Raw genomic sequence first — 20,882 nt, forward strand, 5'->3', positions numbered from 1 at the left:
AACCTGGGTGCACAAATGCCTCCTTTCGGAGTTATAGGCTGCCGCAAACAAGAGAAAATGAACTTTAAAGGTTCATAGCTCCAAAACTATGGGCACTACCGCAATCGGGTCTAGACTTCGCTTAGGAACTAATATGTGCGCTATCCAAAAATACATGTTTCAGAATCCTTCAGTACTTCTGTAACAATCTTTACAGAGGCAGTTTGGCTACGGGCATATAATCTGAACTACTCACCAACTACCCCTATAAAAATTGTTGTAGAGTTACAATGACAGGTTTCCATTCATTTGGTACAGGTGGTGCTTAGAAAAGCCACAGCAAACATCCCTATAAATATATATTTTTCGTTGTTTATTGCAGAAGTGATCCTCTAGTTAGTGGCTTACAAACTTGTCTTCAATTAACGAACTCTCATTTTTATAGCCATTACATTGCTTCACGTGCAAAATCCTGGTGGGATTGGGGAGTATTTCCACTTGATATCTTTGGAATAAATTTTCCCCGCTAATAAGTTTCTGAAACATGAATAAAGTGACAGTATTGAATGAAGTTCGCAAATTACTTACAATAGGTAGTATGTAATTTTAACGGGTGGTATCTCTATAATCTGACATAGTAATGTTCAAATTTGTGAAATATATGTCGAAGCATTCCAGTGCGATTTTTTTTTTTTTTATTTATTTATTTTTTATGCTCCTGTTTCCTCGTCCCGCTCTCTCTTCTCTTTTCGACGGTAACGATTTCACATCCTGACATGGCTGATTACATTAAGTATGTAGTTAAATAAAATTGTCGTGAGTTTATTACTGTTTATACATACCTTAGAGTGCATCAACAAAAACAGAATAACGCCCGCCCCAGCACCTTCGATGCTCCAACCATCTATACTACTCGCCTGCCTCTGCTCATACCGAACTGTAGACTTTCCTGTGAATTTTTCTTCTTTCAGTACTGTTCAGATTTCGTGACATTTTCTATTTTCAGTTTTTGAAATCAAGTATCTATTATAAAAATCGAAATTGAGTTTCAGTTTTGAAATAATAAAGTGGTTTCAAAATGTAAAAATCTCTGTCGATTTTGGTTCTCTCTCCATTAGAAAATTACTTGCACGCAAATAAAGATGCTCTCTTTATCGAGCTGTACGAAATCATATACTTGAGAGCAAATTCTTATGCTTAGTTTTTGAGCAAAACAAATTTTTATAGCGTTAAAGATTATGTTGTTGGTTGCTCATATGATGATGCTGTTGAGACTTTTTGTTGAACTGGAATAGACTATTTGTGTGCAAGGGGCAGTCAAAAAGTTGCCGCAATGCTGTTGTAGTTTTGGTATTTGTGACGCAATCACAGTGAATCTTATACAGTACCGTCCTTAGATTGCCTAATTATCAATTTGACAAGTTTGAACAAGTTAGAACAGGCAGTGTACGAGTAATGTAGCTGAACGGAAGTGTGTAGTAATCAGTCTGTGCAATTTCACAGATTGAGCAACGCGCAAACACCAAGTTCGTGTTACAAATTGGAGAAAATCTGGTTCAGAGAGTTTGAAAACCGTAAAAACAGTTTAGCAGCATCGGATATTTGGCTCTTTCCAAAGCTAAAAATGGGCCTTTTTCGTTTCGGCAACGTAGAAGAGACCAAAACTAACGCGAAGGCTGAACTTCGGAAGATATGAAAAGAGGACTTTCATCGATGTTTCTACCAATCGCAGGCCCCGCGTAGCGTAGTCGCTAACGCTCCCGCCTTCGGTGCGAGCGGTCCCGGGTTCGGTTCCCGGTGGGGTCACTCGGTCGAAAAAGTGTAACACGCCACGCTGGATGAGGTTTTCCTGGGTTTTCCTCATTCACACCAGGCAAATGCCGGGATGGTACCTAGCTTAAAGGTCCCAGGCCGCTTCCTTCCTTCCCCAATCCTTTCTTCCTCCCCTTTCCCCGGATTGTGTGCTCGCCGAGGTACGTCATCCGTCAAATCATGAAGGGCTAAATGGTCTTACATGCCGAAAACCCAGAAATCTAATATCCTAAATCCTTCTACCAATCGCAGAAGCGGTGGAACAAGTATTAGTGTGTTCCGAAAGTACCAACTTTGAAGATGATTATGTAAATATGTACTTATATTGTGGTAATAAAGAGCTTCAACGGAATCCCGGGAAGTTTTTGACTGCTCCTCGTATGTACTGCATATGAAAAATATCAACTCTTAATATTCATGAGCTGTCGTCTTTATCTTAGGTATGAGTATTTGTACAGTGGAAAGAAGCGCTTTAAAACAGATGGTCTCAACAGCTTGAAGTACACAGTGAAGGAACTAAAGCTGAAGAAGCTGTATACATGGATCTATGTGGAACTTACGCCTCCAAGCTGATGGCGGTCTCTGGCCAGATTGTGGCTGGGATGAAGAGGATGGAAAATGTGAACGCGTTCAGGTACCAGTACATAAGGCAAACGAAGATTTTTTTTTTCATATTGTAGTTGTTTTTTTGATCGTTTAAATTCAAAAGCATGGTGAGATGTTAAGCGATATTTACATATATTTATATATGTACATACCTGTATGTACTATCATGTAATATGTGTACTTGTATAACGGTGTTCCTGTAAATGTTGTAGAGAAAAAAAAAAAAAAAAGATGCGTTTTCGAAATGTATATGTCACTTTCTGGTCAGATATCTTTTCAGTCTGTGAGCTTCCAACTGTAATCTTCCAGTTAATCTGGGAACTACTCTATTATATATATACATATAGATGATGTGTGAGTGTGTTAGGTAGAGCGAAAAAAAGCGAATAAGTATGGGTGATTTGTCAGAGAATCTTTAGTAGGACTGAACAATGTGTCCCTGTTTGCGGATGTGAAACGCAAAAAAAAAAAAAAATATATATATTTTTTTTTTCTTGGGGGGAGGGGAGAAAAGTGTATTTCAATGAATTGTTTAAATACGAATATGTTTATGTGTATATATTTTTTCATTAGTGTTAGATGCGATACACTGTTTCTTTAGCTATGTTGATCAAAATATTCTTATATATTTTTTTTTCCCCGCAAGCAGAGTTTGACATCTGTTTGTTAGAAAAGTCATGCTATATAAATATCTGTTGAGAGTTGCCAAAGCAGCAGAAATGTTACAATTGTTTCTGAAATAGTAAAATAATTGTTTTAATTGTTATCGAGGTTATTTTTTTTTATTTTTTTTTTTTAAATAAAAAGTTTTGGTTGTGTGTTGAAGGTATTTAATTATTATTTCTCGCTCATAACGAAGAATGTACTGAAATACATTAATGGTTGTTGCATAAGTTTGGAAGTTCAGGAAGAGGATTCTTAACCATTTTGATACTAAGCTTTTTTTTTTTTTTAAAGAGCAAACTCAAAATGGCCGATACATATGTGTATTCTTAATGCAATGTTGCATTTTCTGAAAACGTATCAATAATACTATTGTGCTTTGGTGTATATGATATGCCCAGAACATTCTACTACGCTTCTTGAATAAATCTGAAATATGTCAGCATTAAAAGCACCTGAGACATTGGCTAAGTGCTACGTACAGTAATTAGTTAGATGTAATTACTGTAATAATTGTTACATATTAATTATTAACTGCCATACTTTTTAAAAATGTGTTTTTGAGATACCTCTCGGCAAAAGGCGCGAGAGAAATTTAAAATGTGTGTGGTACATACTATCGTGAATCTGACAATCTAGAAAATGTTACAAATGGAACTCAATACCTGTTGGTTTTCGTTTTGCCTTATCTGTTTGTAATCTGTGGCAAAGCTTTCTTTTTATTTTTATTTTTTTCTGAAAGTACTTATAATCATGAGAATTTCAAACCATGTTCGTTGATTGGAATAGTTTTTGGATGCTATTCATATGAATTTTGTAACAGAAAATAATTGTAGGAAGTAATAATAATAATAATAATGCTTTGGCTCTGTGATAAAAGAGCGAGCCATCATCTGTGAGTACTTTTCTTGTATGTATCGTTTCACATTTTATATGTATATATACGTAGGAAAAGGACATTGTAAGCCCTTTCGATCAACACTTCATAAGATAAAGATAATACGAAGTGGGGGGGGGAATACTGGAGAGAGATAAAATTAATGATGGGTCGGTCCGAAGGAATAGTAAACTAGGTGAAAATTTTATATACGAGTATGGGCATTCTGCATTCCAACACGGCTTCACAAGCACTTTCCTGTTTGCAGTTTTTTCTCTTCTCTCCTCTTCTTCCCATTCCTGTCCCTTGAAGCGTTGTAGAAAACGCTTATGACCATTTTATTGTGTGTGATTATGTTATGTCCCTCGGTTTCAAGGACCTCCATTTAACGGATATTGGAGACGACAAACAAAATCTGGAGCAGCTGATTCAATTTGGAAGTCCTGACTTTAAATTAATAACTTGCGGTGTCACGTGCACGCCACGTGAAGGAGTTTGGTTACGTTGATAGTAACTGAATTGTATGCAACCAGTTTAACTTTAGGTTAAGTGGGGTTACATACTACAAAGGGGCAGTTTTTTTATATGTAATATATGGGGAATTGATTTTTGATTGTCCATATCTTGGGATCAACTCGATGGATCACATCCATTAACGTACTCGATTCCTAATATTTCACCTTCTACATCCTGGTCAAAGTTGATGATGATACATCAAGTAGATTTTGAGATTTTTGTTTCCCGGATGGACTGACAGAGTAACTATGTAAACGAGATTATTTTAGACCAAACTCGTTAGAAATCGTAAATGTTGGGGGAAAAAAATGTGTATATTTACAGTGTAGCAGGTGTTTCACTGTGTAAGATTGGATGATGTGCTTCACTCAAAGTACAGTAGTATATTTTTTCACTTCTTTTTTCGTAGTGTAATTGTGAATGTTGGTCACTGCAGATATAGTTTCAGAACTTATGAATAATTGCTTCCTTTTTGGCTACATACTGGTATGAATGTGTACTACAGCTAAATGTGTATATCTAATAATTTCCGGTGTAATTTTGATAACAGCAACGGAAGTGCTGTATATCAGAAGCATTATGCCAGATAATAGTCGATTCTTGTTACAAATTCATATGATTGTCTGAAACCTTACTAAAATACATATATCTAATTTTCTTTGTTGAAACTTTCACTCCATGACCTGCTTTAGTATACCTCAGTTACTAGCGAAAGAAAGTGGCATATCATATTCGTAATGAGTTAAAAATTACATTTGGTACCCTCTCTTTTACGGAAAGATATTGCGCCCTTGGTTCGAAATTCTCATAAGTGTGAGTTCGTATCAATATCAAGTACTTTTTGAATCCATTTCTTTGACTGTTGTTGAGTAAGAATTAATATTCTGGGAATTAATATTCTGGTGGTAAAGTAATATCCGATATTCCATGTTGTCTAGTAAGACATTTGAACAAACTTTACTCTTTTCCTTTGTAAGATTAATAAAACCTACACCAACTCATTTATTGAAGACTTGTGAAGTTTGAGGAAGTATTTAATCTTACAACATGTACATCATTAACCCACCACGTTTGGGTCTTAGGAGACAGTATTTTGATACAAAAACACATGTATTTTTGATACTGCTATCTTTAAAATACATTCACGGTAGCTACAAGCAATCTTTGAGATTTCACTCCATGTGGTAATGAAATAGAATTGACCTTACGTCAACCAAGTTCATGGAAATTATATATATAACAACAAAGTGAGCAATTTCAGTAGCATATTTGTGTAATGAATCTCTCTACGTTTTCGGATAGTCAGGTGATTTTTAAGAATACTCTAAAACATTGTTCGTAGATCAGATAAAAAGTTTTTTTTTTTTTTTAAAAAAAAAAAGAAAGACAAAAACGGGTTGTTTTTAATCCCCACAGGTACTTAAAAACTACAAACATTTGAACTATATACGCAGAACAGTATTAGATATGTCTATAGTACTAATAACGAAAAGTCAGTTGTACTTTTTAAGGTTGTGCAGATAAAAGGGTGTTCTTGTTACTGTTACTAACGCACAGTCTTGGCTCTATACATAAAGCTTTTGCTTCATAGTATCTGTAAAAATAAATTAAAATGCGTGCAGTAGCTCTTATACTGATAGCTTTAGACTTTTATCTATATCTACTATTGCATTACCATTGCAATTCCGAAGAGTGGTAACATATACATTCTGTATCTGAATTTTATCTTCTACAAAGAATTTCACTCTTCCAGTTGTAGTTCTAAGCTTATTGCTTTAAAAGCTAAGTGAGTTGGCTTATATTTGTAACAACAGAACTCCATTGTGACTTCTGAACATGATTATATGATATTTCGACTTACTGGTAGATACTTTGCTTAATATTAGACTAGAATGATGGAATGTGATTATTTTACTGTGGTTACAGTTGTGTGTAAAATAAGCACAAATCGCAAAAATGGGAACTGATTTGGTAAGTATAAAACTAGTGGAGTAGTTTCGTAATACAGTGAAAAGCTTCCTTTGTATAGCTTTGTAAAGGCCATATTCTAAGAACCATGTCTAGATCAATTTATGATTTAGCGTGAAATACAAATCCTTAAATAATAAAACAAAATATACAATTATTTGGTTTACTTCCTCTTCAGAGAAGCGAGTGGCTAGTGTTTTTTACATGGAAGATTGTATATTTATTGATTACTTATAAGAAGTTGGAAATTTAAGGTTTATTTTGTGTGCACTGGTTCAACTTCCGTATTTGAAGCGAATTCCATTGTCAGACTTGAAATGTGTAACTTATGTTCATTATTCACAATGTGTTAACATGTAAAACATTTACAGTATATGAGACATATGTGTATTCATCTATTATCACATTCTGTTATTCACTCTTGTGTTTGAGGTAGGCGCATGGGATCGAAGACAGAAAAAACGACGCATTTGCAAACTCTGAATTCAATAGCTTCTAAAGGGGTTGATTTCCTGTAATTTATTAATACGTGGGTCGTTCAATATATGTTTCCCTAAGCTGTAAAACATTTATTTTTTAAGATACATTCGAAAACTATACATACATGTGTAAGTGGGTCCTTCGAAGGGGTGAAGTGGAATGTAAGTCGAGTGCTAAATAGCCAGAGCTTTTTTTTTTTTTTTTTTTCAAAGGTTTTGGACAAATTGGTCCAGTGGTGAGAAAAACGCCTGAATCTCAATGGGGATTGTATAAAGAGGTGAGGACGGCCCAACCTACACCTGTATCTGTAGTTTATTAATGTATCTTATAAAAGAAATATTTTGCAGCTTAGGAAAACTTACATATTGAAAGATCCATGTACGTGAAAGCATTCTGTCTTCGCTAGTTATACTACGAATCTTTGGCGTACAACGACCGTACAAGCATCCTTTTTGTATTTATTCAGTGAAACCATTTCAACAAGACATCACACTTAAAACGTGATAAGTTGTGTAGTATGCATTTGTGATCTTAATCAAGTTGAAACATAGAATGTACTCGAACAGTCAAATGCTGAATTCATTTTTTTATATTAATTAATTAATTTATTTATTTATTTTTCATGACTGTTAACAATAACAACATACTTAAGCAAAGTGTAATGCGTGACTAAGATGTGTGAAGATTTTAGTTGAGATCAATCAGTGATGTGCTTCGAAGTTTTTCAGGGCTATCGCTCAGCGGACCACAAATGTTTTATGGTAACACGTTACCTTGAAGTGCAAGTCACGTTGTCAAAAGTATCACCAATATAAGTGATGAACTATGGTGTTAATATTATTATTCTTTTTAAATTGAAAATTGTTTTAAATTTGTTTACAGTGGTGTAAAATGATGTACGATAGCTTTCCTGTCGATAGATTGTTTAAATCAATTTCCCAACATTATAGACCGTGTGATGGATCTAGCCGTCAAATAGAAATCCGGTTCGGGTATATCAGAAGAAATCGTCTGTTATGTTGGCATTAGTCATGAGTACACCGTATCGAAAGTTTGAATTTTATTTACTTCTTTTAATTCTTTAAGTTAGTGAGGTGTAAATAGAGATTACCGCAGTGAAAATTAAGGAAAGAAAACGAGTTATCTCATTTTCTTTGGTGTTAATCATTTTACAGATATACTACTTTATAGTGTTCGATATTTATGCTTAAGAAGATAAAATATAATTTGAGGGACCTTTCTGATCAATTAATTATTAATATAATTATGAATATGACGAATTCAAAAGTCAACTTTTGTTTATAGACCTTTAAATGATTTTTGTATAGGGTAATCAGACGTTCTTTCCTTAACATTTTTTTAAACTAATAATTTCAAAATAATCATTTTTTTTTTTTTCTTGCTGGTTGTGAGAAGTTTATGTTCCATTACAGCACTTAGGCTATATACACTTTTGCATGAGATCCGAATCCGATGAGGGGCCGCGATGGCTCAGTGGTAGAGCGCTCACTTCTGGTTCATGGGATCATTGGTTTGATCACAGCGTCGCGCCAAGTGAATTTTGTTGTGGACAAACACCGTGTGCTTGTTTTTTCTCGGGTTCACCCCTTTCTTCCCACATTATTCATTCCATTATTTCATTCATTTCTCATCATCACCGTCTCCTTTAGCCTAGCCGGCATAATTGTGAGACGTAAAACTTAAAAGATTTCATTTCCAAATTCCAGTAGCTCCTACCGGGATTTGAATCCGGATCTCGGTCCCAGAAGGCAAGAACACTGACCATTTATCCACGGCTTGTAGGTTTCTGTTTTAAACAAATGACAACATAAGATGCTTAGGAACTGTTACTCCATTATGACCACAGTTTGCTTTTTTCGTGGTAAGAAGCTAACTGGCGTCTTCTCAGGTTCATTGTTCGGTGGAGGTTCCTAGTTGGGCCGTATATTGATCAGAGAAAGGGACAGCTAAAGTTCAGTACTGTGAACAATGGAACAAAGTCTTGTATTACATATTAACTCCAACACGGGCTAGACAAAGGCCTATCCAACGTTGTGACAGTCAATGCACTCATAACTAACGAACTTAAAACGTTCGTTACTGAATTATGTACGTCTGCTATTTGCGTTTTTTTCAATTGTAAGCCCTCCATTCGATAAAGCATCAAACACTATCTGATAAAGTGATGGAATTTTTCGCATCACTCTTACCGTTCCGTAGATATTGTCCAAAAATGGCTCATTTCCCGAGATTTAAGGAGCCATATCTCGAGAACTGTAAGTTATGAAGAGATGATATTGGTGTTGATCAATACCTAAGAGGATGATAAATATTTTGGTACCAAATAGTAACTGGTGGCCACCGGACAACTGACCACCGTTCCCAAGATATTGGCCAAAAGAGTTCGAATTTCGGGAGATTTAAGGAGCCATGTCTCGGGAACTGTAAGTCATAGAGAAATTATATTTTGCGAGAAACGGAAGAAGCTGCGGATAAAAAGATTTACATGCAGGAACAATCACAGTTATCCTTCCCGTTCCATCTCTCCATTCTTTTTAAGTTCGTTCCAGCAGTGCTCGTGGAAAATTCTGAACTGTTTTATTCTGATTGCCTGTACTTATCTGGCCTTCCTCTGGTGAGTGTAATCCTGAGATAAAACCCCGAGTCATGGTTCGGATTCTAGCCTTGGCGCTGAAAGGGACGTTGAACTCCAATTAATCAATGTAAAGACGTTTTCAACAGTAGATATTATGCTTTAGTGTAAATAGAATTGACTACATGCTACATATTGTTCATGTAATTGCGCTAAGGTTGATGTTAACAGTTAAGAAAAAAAATTGTATTCCAGTGGTAAAGTGACAAAAAAAAAAAAAATCTATCTTTATTAGGGGACTAGAAGAAAGCTGTTTACAAGTTTAGTTATTTATTTATTTGTATGATTTAATTAAGTGTAGTCTTTTAGATGTAAAATGATGATTGCAAACATCCACTATGCATGTAGGTCTGATTTATTAAGTTATTGGGTACCAGTAATACATTTGTGTCCGGTTTTGCTGATATATGAAAGTGTTCCTATTCTTATTATTAAAAATCTGTTCGCCCTAATATGTGTAAGGTTACTACGATTTTAGTACTAGTTTAAAAATGGAAATTGTAAAAAGAAAAGAACAAGATCAAAGACAGATTTCTGAACACTCGCACTTTAAAAATTAACCGTAATATCTACTAAACCAGCGTTTCTCAAACTGTAGTCCGCGGATCGCAAGTGGTCTTTGTTTATATGCTCTTGTGGTCCTCTTAGATTGAAGATCAGTCCAGAAAAAGACAGCAAAATAAAACTTAATTTAATTGCGTACATACACCATAGTTGAGAATTATATACAGGGTGATTTTTAAAAAGTCATGGAATTTCTTTGGGTCTAGAATTTCTAACTAAACTCCGATTTTCATACGATTACTGACAAATTATAAGAAAGGATGATATATATATATGGGACTATGTATACTGGTTTAAATTCATCCCGGGTAATATCGGTAACGCCTCAAGAAAAACACCAAATATTCGCCAGTATACTTCGCAATTGTAATGAGGTTTTGGGTTTTTGAAGCAGAATGCGAAATATAATTTTGTACGGCCTTAGTTTTGTAGCGCTGTCTTTTGACATGTTGAAGAGCTATAACCAATTTCTTGCGACAAACGACGGAGACATTTCTTGGGCACTTAAGGAGTCGATAACCGACATTTTCCAAAACACCCTCCTGCGGGGTCAGGTGTTTCCCTGTCTTAGTAAGAAGGAATCCTGTTTCTTCCAATTTATTCACTAGCGACAATAGTGTGTTCCTGTCTGGGGCAGAACGTGAGACAAATTTGTTTCTAAATGCCCTTTGCGTAGCAACAACAGGTTCCGTTGTCCGAAAACGTTTTACAATAAATACTCGTTGCTCCAAAGAGTACACTGTTCTCATTGTGTCCCGATCACAATCATACAATAGCACATAACTTGTGTATTATAATAAAACATTCTTAATAGCTTTCAATTAAAGAAACTAATATGTAACTTTTTCTATTGGGTTAAGTGCCGGAGAGTAGGTCCAGAAATGTGAAAAAGAAAGAAAAAAAAAAAACGTAAAATTTACAGGAAAGAAAAGGTGAATTTGTAATTTTTCATGAAATTCATACTAAGGAAAGAAGTGTAATGTATCCTCAAGTGGGAGAAGCTGCCTGTTGTTGGTACTATTTTGAGTGAAGGCATGCTGACGTCAAACATTATGGTGTACTGAGGAAATTAATTCCCAGCATTCAAAGATGGTAGTTGTATGTGACACATGTGACATTTCAATTGTGAATTTTATAACCATCTATTTTGATGATGAAGAAAAAAGTTGCTATGTTTTGTGGAGCAGCACGAATTATTGAAATTGAGTAGAAAATTTGGCAAATATGGGAGGGCATTGAAAATAAAGAAATGGAGGAACCAGTTACATTTTCAAATGTGAACATCGTGTTGATGATGTGAAATGCCATTGGCAAAAGTCGGCAGTGAAAGGTATTTCTTTCGAGGACACAAAGTTGCCGATAGAGCTGGTATTATTATTTAGAGTGTGCTGGTGCAGAATTAGAAAAGATAAACCTAGTGCATTAGCGACATTCTCCTTTACGTGTATACCCACTATCACTGACGTGCCTGCTCCTTACAGACGCACTTTTTCGCTACCACACCTCCCTGAATCGGTTAAATAGCATTCGCGCTTTTTAATGGCCACCTAGCACATTTTGGTTTGTGTTTTTACACTAGTTTTTATGGCATATTTCCGGACGCAGTATTAACATGGAAAATGGTAAAGTGCTCTCACAGTGAATGTACTCCGAAGAATTTTTAATAAGCGTTTTTTTTTAAGTAAGGACAGTGAATTTCCTCGTAAATGACAAAAAATTCACGCTTTTCAGTGCGAAAATACTGGACCTATTCTGCAGTAGAAAGGCCCTTCCATTAACCGTTTTAGGATTTTTAATTTTTGAGGTAAATTTTAGAATTCCAGTCAAATAGCTACTGCTTCCTTACTATTTATCGTAGGATCATGGTTCATAGCTCATTTTTTTCAGAATACAGCAATCTTTCCATTGGTACACTCGCTTGTCCTATTATAGACCAGAAACGGGAAAATTGGGGGAAACCGGAAGTTTTTCGAAAAAAAATGCGCCCCTCTGGCCCGGGCCTGTGTTCACGTAGGGATCTGAAAATCATTTGAAAAATACGTAGGTATGTACACAATCCGTGTGCAAAATTTCAATATCTTGAAAACAAAGGGCGGATTTTTCTTTTTTTTAATATCTGAAGGTAATCCATATTATATATATATGTATCTAATATATTCTAAACATTTCCTACAACATTACTATTTGCCATAGGATAATGGTTCATTCTCTTCAGGGTAAAGCAACCTTTGAAAAGATAACACCCGCATGCTCATATCGTGCACCAGAAACGGGAAATTAGGGGAAAATGTGGTAAATTTTCCGAAAAATCCTCTTTTCAGAAAATTTGAGCTCATTTGTCCCGGGCCAGGGTTGACGAGACATCTCAAAATGACTTGAGAAATACTTAGAGGTATACACAATGCGTGTACAGAATTTCAATGTGTTGTCTTGCTACCAATTGATCATCCGGTTCCAAAACGCATCTGGGGTGTTCTTTGGTCCATGCTTTGACTTGACCAATAAAAGGTTCTTAAAAAAACGGGTTCACAATATGTACTATATGAACTTCATAAGCGTTTAATACAACACTACGTTATGGTAACTTGTGTTACCATAAGTTCTAAAAGGGTTAAATACTGAATTAATGTGAAACACTGGAATAATATGTTCCATTTAGATTTCGTAATAATTTCATCCAGATAGCTACATTCATTAACTCAGCTGTAATAAATAAACAATTGAACCACAACACACACACATACACACACACACACTACTTTCGATTATTAAAAGGGGGCCCAGTGGCTCTCTGGTGCGTAGGGTTCGATCTCCGGCCAAGTATGTGTTGAACAAGATCGTGTCCGGGGGTTTTGTGGGAGTACTCCCGTTTCCTCCCACTTTCTCATTCCACCAATTCTTCCATCATCATTCACATGTTCTAATCGTCATCTCCCTTAACCTAACGGGCATAATCGTGGGACGTTAAACTGAAATATTCTAATTAATTTCGATTGTTAAAAGACAGCGTCCCGTACTTTTTATGCTAAATATTTTCTAGTCTTCTACGTGAATACTGATATATGCTCAAAACATTAAAAAATAAAGAAAATTAAAATATGCTTTCGAAGGGACCATGAGTAGCGTGATCCATAGAACATTTCAATAAAAGTGCCCCCTACCCCCCCATGGAAAAGTTTGAGAAACGCTGCACTGAACTGTTAAAAAGAGTTCAATACTGTAATATACATTATTGTTGCGAACAATTCATTTTGTTGCTCAAGAAGGTTGTTAACTTGTGTTCATTATACCAATTTCGGCTCTGGTACCAAAAAATGCATTGAATTTTATATTTATTCTACTGTGTATTAACTTGTGCTTTCATTGGAGCTTCTGTTATTTTTATTGAATATGCACCAAATAGCATGCAGCCGCATCCAAAAATGTATTACCCAGAGATTTAGTAGAAGCCAGCAATAACAGACCTTCTGTGATAGGCAATGAATGTACTATTGATTTTATTTCCTTTCTGTACTTAAAATAGACTTAAACATTCCCTATGTGTAAGTATAATTCATCAGGTATGTCGTTTTATTACTGTGTTACCACTTCTTCTGTCTGTCTCGACATTCACGTTGCATTTTTAGATTTACATTTTTGTTCTTTTTTTCTTTTCTTAGGTGTAATATTTTGAGTCGTTGGTATTTTAAAGAATTGTATCAAGGCTTAACAATTGGGTATCAGTGGATCATGTTGGATGATCAAAGATGAATTTTAGTGTTTTATGGATAAATATTTTGTAATTCTTGATGTTGGAAAGGTACTTGATCTGAAATAGTGACTTCGTGACTGTACTCTGATATGAATGTTGCAATGGACTATTGTAAGGAACATACAAGATGTGAAACTGACTTTTTTCATGCATTAATACTCTCCGTTCCCAGTGTGTTCAGTGCTTTAGATAACTGACAGGTAGACGTCTAGCAGACGAAATTGATATCAGTTATTTTATTTAATGCGTATACTCAGTGTCACCGAGTTTAATGTTGTTCAACCCGGAAAGTCAGAAAATAATCATTTAAAAAATACTTGAAGAACAGAGCATACTTGTTTGTATGATGTGTTTATAAACTTTTACATCGATCTAAATTCTCCATATTCCTTACTTTATTATTGGATCGAAAGATCCAATATACCTGTGTTTCAAGCAAAAATTTTCTTGCAGGCCTTATATTTGAAGAACTACATATAGTGTAATCAGACCCAAACTATCACTTAACTCAGTATGATGTGCTTATTCCGTAGAAAATATGAAAACGTGATTGAGCGGCCGCTCAAAAGTTTTGTGGCCCCTAATCCAAAAAGTAGTTCCTAGCCAAGATTGCAATCTTTTGATCCATTTTCTTGGATCATTCCTAAAATTCTTGTTTTGTAACATGTCAGGATAACATGGTTTCGTTTTAAGTTCTTTGACCGAACATGGATAATCAAGCTTGAAAGTCAACTTAAAAAGGCTTTTTTTTTTTTCGTGTAATACCGTATTGTCGTAAAATAATATCCAAATGTCAACTATGGCATGTTAATATTCGCAAACTTAAATCAAAATAACCGTTGCCGTTTCTGCTCTTTTCTTATCTTGAAGATCTCGCTAGGTGTGACAAAGAAATAGAGGTGTATCGTATGGCTTAACAATGTACTATTTAATTTGACATTTGAATTGTAGTTTTCGTAAAATCTTGGTTGCAGTTGTGTTTGTGTTACAGTATAACACAGGTAGTACACCATTAGCGTGGAGGGGGATAAATTTCAGAACAACAAAATGTCCGCCACAATCCTTTTCGTCGTGGCCTTTCTTTTGTTTTTCCCTCAATTTTTAGGGTAAGTTGTGAAGAATTATTTTCGTGTAAGAAAGCAAATGTAATTGACAAGTTGGATTCAATCGGACGTTTATTATTATTATTATTTATATACATTGATTATAGTAAATACGTGATGACGTACTAAAACTTTAATTACGTACTCTTAAGACATCTATATTGTAACTTAACCAAAAATTTGCACCACATATTAAAAGATTGTGAGTAGATAATCTTGAACGCAAGGTTTCATAAATGTTGATTGAGGCTGAAATTTTATATATTGTCAGGAGGGGACAATAAAAAGTCAGAATATTTATAAATTGATACAAAACTTACAGTCGGTAATGGCTCTTCGGGGAATCCACTTTGGTAAAAAAAAATTATAGTCATATCGCTACAAATTCTTCATCATCATAGGTATTCTGCCATTATTCGTATGTCACTTGCCGCAGCTGAGAAGCTTCCATGCTCCACGGTCTTCCGCTAACCTCTTCGTCTTTACGTACGATTTCTCTGTTTTGATATCGTCCATTAATTGTAGTCTCCTTCGCCCCCTCCCTCTCTTTCCTGCCACCATACCCTCTAGCACGTCCCTCGTGATACAATTCCTTTATAGTCATTGTCCCAGGCAGTTTCTCATCCTCTTCTTAATAATATCTAAAATTGTTCTTTTCTTCCCCACCATTTCTTACACACTCTCATTCGTTTTACGCTCTACCCAGCTAATTCTCTCCATTCTGCTCCACATCCACACTTTGAAAGCTTCCAGTCATTTTTGATCATTTTTTGCGTAATGTCCATGTTTCTGACCCGAACAGTACAATACTACTCACGAAACACTTTATGAGTCTTTTTCTCAACTCTTTGTAGAGGTCTGCACGGAATTTTCAGCCCGAGCCCGGCCCGGCCCTGCCCGTGAATTTATAAGGTGAGACCCGACCCGAGTCCGAAATATGTTCAGCATTTAGGCCCGATCTTGTGTGATAATCAGATGAGCCCGAAATAAGCCCAATTTCCAGAAACTTAATAATTAGCACAAAGTTGTATTTTAATTTACAGCAATTAGAGCAACTTTATCCATCACGACTCTGGAACTCACTAAATGGAATAATAAACACTTCTGACCAGAGTATATATACTTATTTATTAAAAACTAAATTACAGTGTAACAGTTTCGACAACTTAACGTTGTCGAAACTGTTACACTGTAATTTAGTTTTTAATAAATAAGTGTATATACTCTGGTCAGAAGTGTTTATTAAGTAATTACGGGTTTAATTTTGCAGTTGTGCTTTAAAAGTTCTCCAGAAAGAACAATATATATCGTTGTACAGTATATTTACAAAGTTAGGCTCGAGAAATATTGTTATATATTTAAAATTTACTGCGCGGCCCGGGCCCGAAGTTATATATGCTTTGTAGGCCTAAGTCTACCCTGCGGACTTGACCCGAGCAGACTTCTAACTCTTTGTTCAAGGTCCCACAAAATAGTATTTTCCGCTACAAATTAACGGAAGAAAATGTACGTAATATATACAGGAATAAGTATAGTAAGTAGGGATAAAATTCTAACTTTCTGTCACTGTGATTTTCTCAAAAGCTGCCACTGGTTACAATATTATTTTCCATCATTGACTCTATAAGGTAGTGATATATTTTTATTATGATATATCGTCTCATATTTCGATAACTGGTACGTACGGTTATCGGTTCAACATTAATTCGATTTATTGTATCAGTTATCTATCAAATATTAATAGCAAATTTAAAAAAAAAGAAGAATGACACACATTAATCCTGACTAGTTGGGCGAATCATAGTGTCCGGGTTACCAAAGTATTAAAAATTACCACAAGTTCAAAATACGTTTGCCAAATTCCATAATTTGGGCTTTTTTAAATAAGGAACTTTATATGTATTATTGTATGCTTATATAACATTCTGAACGGGGTTCCAGGTTTGATTCTTAGTGGAGTGTCAAGTTTCAGATAACGCAACCAGTGAAGATCCCATTTTTGGAGTAGATCCCGTCGTCGTATAGCCTTGATGGATTATGTCGGTGAACCTATTCCAGCACGAACTGTTTAACTTACATGAAGTTTCAATGATTTAAGATAAATTTATGTAATATACGAGGCGCAGTCAAAGAGTTTCCGGTATTTTCTTGTAGCAATTTATTACCACAATGACCTTCCTTGTTCCGCCGCTCCTGCCATTGCTGAAAACAACGCCGAAAGTCTTGTTTTGGTATCTTCCGAAGTTTAGCCGTTGCGTTGGTTTCAATATCTTCTACGGTGGCAAAATCGTTATTTTTGAGGCCCTTTTTGATCTTGGGGAAGAGCCAGAAATCTTCTGGTGATAAATCCGGTGAGTAGGGAGACTGGTAGAGGAGGGGAATGTTCGTTTCTGCGAGCCGTTTTGCCACTGTAGATACACAAGACTTTCAGCAGAAGCCTATTCCGAAGGCGATTAAGTGACTGCGTGTCTATATTGTGGTAGTCAGTGGCGTATTTACGATTTTGTTTCGTGGGGGGGGGGGGGCTTTGCTAACTTTCGGGGCAGGGACTTTGCCTGAAAATGTGAAAATTCTGCAAGATATTTCATATACTTTACTATAGTAAGTAAGATTTCGGGGAGGAGCTTAAGCCTGGAAGCCCCCCTTAAATACGCCACTGGGGTAATAAATAGTTACAGCGAAATTCCGGGAACGTTTTGACTGCTTCTCGTATATTGTCAATCTTTACTTTTAAAAAAAAATACTATGAAATACTGCCAGAAGATATATCTCTAATAGAGAAATGACATCATAATCATATTATAAAGTGATAAACAAGTAAAAATCATAACAGTTGAAACACGTTTGTGTGTAATGTGTTTGTATATGAATGCAATTTACTAAGTTAATCAATAGAGCATTATTCACGAAATTGAAGGTGAATGTAATTAATATTGTTAGACGAATAAGAAAGGTTAAATTATGGCTGAAAACTACTCGAACAAAGACGTGCAAATTTTTATGTAAATATATTCATTATTTGTGTGTTTGAGTACCCAAATGTATGTTTAATACTAATTAATGATTACGAGAAAATGGTGCTACCACAGAAACTACTAATTAAATATCATTTTTAAACGTATCTGAATCATGTAATAACTTTCCTGGTTTCACGAGGTTAAGTACGTGTCTAGGTAGACGGATCCTTGTCTCTATTGACTTCTTGCAGTTTTTTCAGGCATTTATAACAAAAATTGTTCATATAGTATTTTAGATTGTAAATACGCGCACAAAGATGTGTTGGAGGTTTAGCCAAAATATCGTTTGTAATGTATACTTCGAAGACATGAAGTGAATCGTAATGAATTTTGTAAGTGCAATATCTTGAGAACTTCAGTATATGAAATAGGTACAGTCAGGGCAAGAGTAAGTAAAACTCTGTGGAAGTGGGTTTTATTGTTTTCTATTTAGTTTGTATATTCAGACAATAACAATGGTCTTGATTAACTAGGTTATACACTAGTTATAACGGAATTATATTTTTTTCTGAATCAAAAGAGATCAATAACTGAAATCACACAAAATTGAAGTTAGAACTTGATTTTAAAACAAATTCTTTAAATGTTTACATACTTTTGCCCTTACGTGTACCAAAAACGGATTTGTATTACATTAAGGCAAAAACAAACTCTCAGTGTTCAAGGGAACAAATAGTCTGTATTGGTTTTAAATGTTCCTGCATTTTATACACAAGGATCATCCTTTTACATGACAAGTCTCTGAAATCAATTGTCAAGCCTTGATTTCATGTTTAGGTGCTCTTCAAATCCGTAACCATCAGAAACAGGGTGTTTAGAGACTACAATGCTCAGGAGTGTGGATCGTTTACTGTATTTTAGTTGTGTCTGTGATTTTGCTAGTGTTCGTTACAATTCTTGTATTAAGCATATTGTTCATATGTATAGATGGCTTGTTGAATTAGTGTATAAGGAAAAGATACTCAAAAATGCTGTATTTAGTGTTAATACTTATATATATATACAAGGTGTTAACGCATTATATGGACAAACTGAAAGAGATGAGTCCTCATAACAAAATAAGAGAAAATCTTGATATGGGCCTGTGGGGAAAAGTGCGTAGTTGGCAGAGCTAGGGCTGTCCAAAATTGTCGAAAAGCTACATTTCAACACGCGCTATTTCAATTTCGAGAAAACGTGGAGTGGCGATCTATGTCAATGTGAAGAAAGTCGTACATACGCAGTTCAAAAATGCATATTACATCAGAGGGTAAGCTTCGACAACAGTGGACACGGGATGCTTCAACGGGAAGTCGGAAGTGTTAGGGGACAGCCAACACTCATTATACATCCAGTTTTCCCCACACGCCTATGTGACTTTTCTCTTATTGTGATGTGAGGAAGCACCTCCTACAGTTTGTCGGTATAGTTCATTAACACCCTGTATATATATATATAAATATACATAGACATTTTATCTATAGATCTCTTTAATATGTATATATATCAAAACTTTAAAACTCCTTTTAAAGCTTACTTTTATCTTTCTTTTCTGAAGAAATAGGTAAATATTATGGGTGATATTTTGAGAGAAATATTACTCCAGTTGGACATAGTCTTTCATTATTTTATGTGAGAAAAAATGTGTCAATATGTAGCTAGATCTTCCAGTAACCCTCAAAGGTTTGTTGTAATTCTTTATAGAAAAGAGTACGGTAGTTGTAGTACCTGTAAATCGAGAAATAATGTAGATCAGCGAACAATCCGTGATATATATTGTACTTCTGCCTGTGCAGGTTTATGCAAAGTGTGCTTAGATATGAATAAATCCTAGTTCTCTTATTGCATCGTTGATTTGCAAGAGTTTTTTCTTTTAAGTTACCCTTACAATTACCAAACCTCTATCTGCTACTCGTAGTTCCCAGGGGAACGGGGCTAAATTTGCCCGCGCTTTTTTCAAGTGTTTCTTACTAAACCAAAAATAGAAACCTTTGGCGTAATTGTGCTTTACATTTATCGTAAATGGCTACATACAGTGAGTGCCCACTCAATTACGACCACCGCGACTGGTAATATTGCAGAGAAAAAACACACTCGAGGCTACATGTTGGCAGACAGCACACTGTTATAATGGGAGTTGGGCAGGATTTATCCGCATTCCAATAGGGCATGATTGTGGGTACCCGAGCAATAGGTGTGTCAATAACCAGACCGGAAACCTTTGTCCTGTGCGCCTGTTCCTATGTAGTGAAAGTGTACAAGGAGTGGGAAGAAATTGGGGCAACGGTCTCCCAAAAGACAGAACTGCAGAAACGTACGAAACTTCTAAACGTAGGATGAGCGTAGCGTTAAACAGCCCGTGACAGCCCAACGGAGCATCAGTGTCCGGGAATTACGTGACCAATACAATGGTGGACGCACAATACTCATCCCATGCAACTATACAGCGTACACTGGCACGCATGAAGTTCCACAGCAGACGATCCATTCCTTACGACTCAATCCGCCAACTTCGTCGCACTTGGGCACATGAACACGCCAATTGGACCATGGATGATTACGAAAAGGTGTGTCAGTCCCATAAATCACGGTTTGTGCTACTTTTCTCAGACAGGCGAGTGCATGTGTCGCGTCAACAACACTAAGCTATGGATTCCTCATGAATGGTCCTACTGTACAGGTAGGTATAGGGTTGCCAGATGTCTCGGTTTTCAGTGAAAGAATTAACTGTCCCGAAAAAGGTTTTCCTTTTCCAGATTGAAAAAAAAAAAAAAAAAAAAAACCTACTTTCAAAATATCTCACCTAAAAACGGAAGGTTTTCGGTATATTTGTGTAGTCAGTTAATTTTACTAAACAAACAACAAGGACTTCGAAAATCACATCCATTCTTTCGTCCTATGCAGGGGCGGATCC

The 20,882-nt window shown here is 35.7% G+C and overlaps 1 protein-coding gene across 4 annotated transcripts in view; it reads left to right on the top strand.

Moving 5' to 3' along the window:
• Window positions 1-19,822, top strand: part of LOC145673741 (beta1,4-N-acetylgalactosaminyltransferase A-like) — a 99,733-nt gene extending 79,911 nt beyond the window's left edge. For all 4 annotated transcript variants that reach the window (XM_081743484.1, XM_081743482.1, XM_081743483.1 and 1 more), the window contains exon 6: window positions 2,232-19,822. In XM_081743484.1, the coding sequence (XP_081599610.1) occupies window positions 2,232-2,364 (133 nt within the window). In that variant the 3' untranslated portion in view covers window positions 2,365-19,822. The remainder of the gene's footprint in view (window positions 1-2,231) is intronic.
• The last annotated feature ends 1,060 nt before the right edge of the window (window positions 19,823-20,882 follow it).

This window comes from Thermobia domestica, chromosome 17 (assembly GCF_964235325.1).
Source record: "Thermobia domestica chromosome 17, izTheDome1.hap1.1, whole genome shotgun sequence".
Classification (NCBI taxonomy): domain Eukaryota; kingdom Metazoa; phylum Arthropoda; class Insecta; order Zygentoma; family Lepismatidae; genus Thermobia; species Thermobia domestica.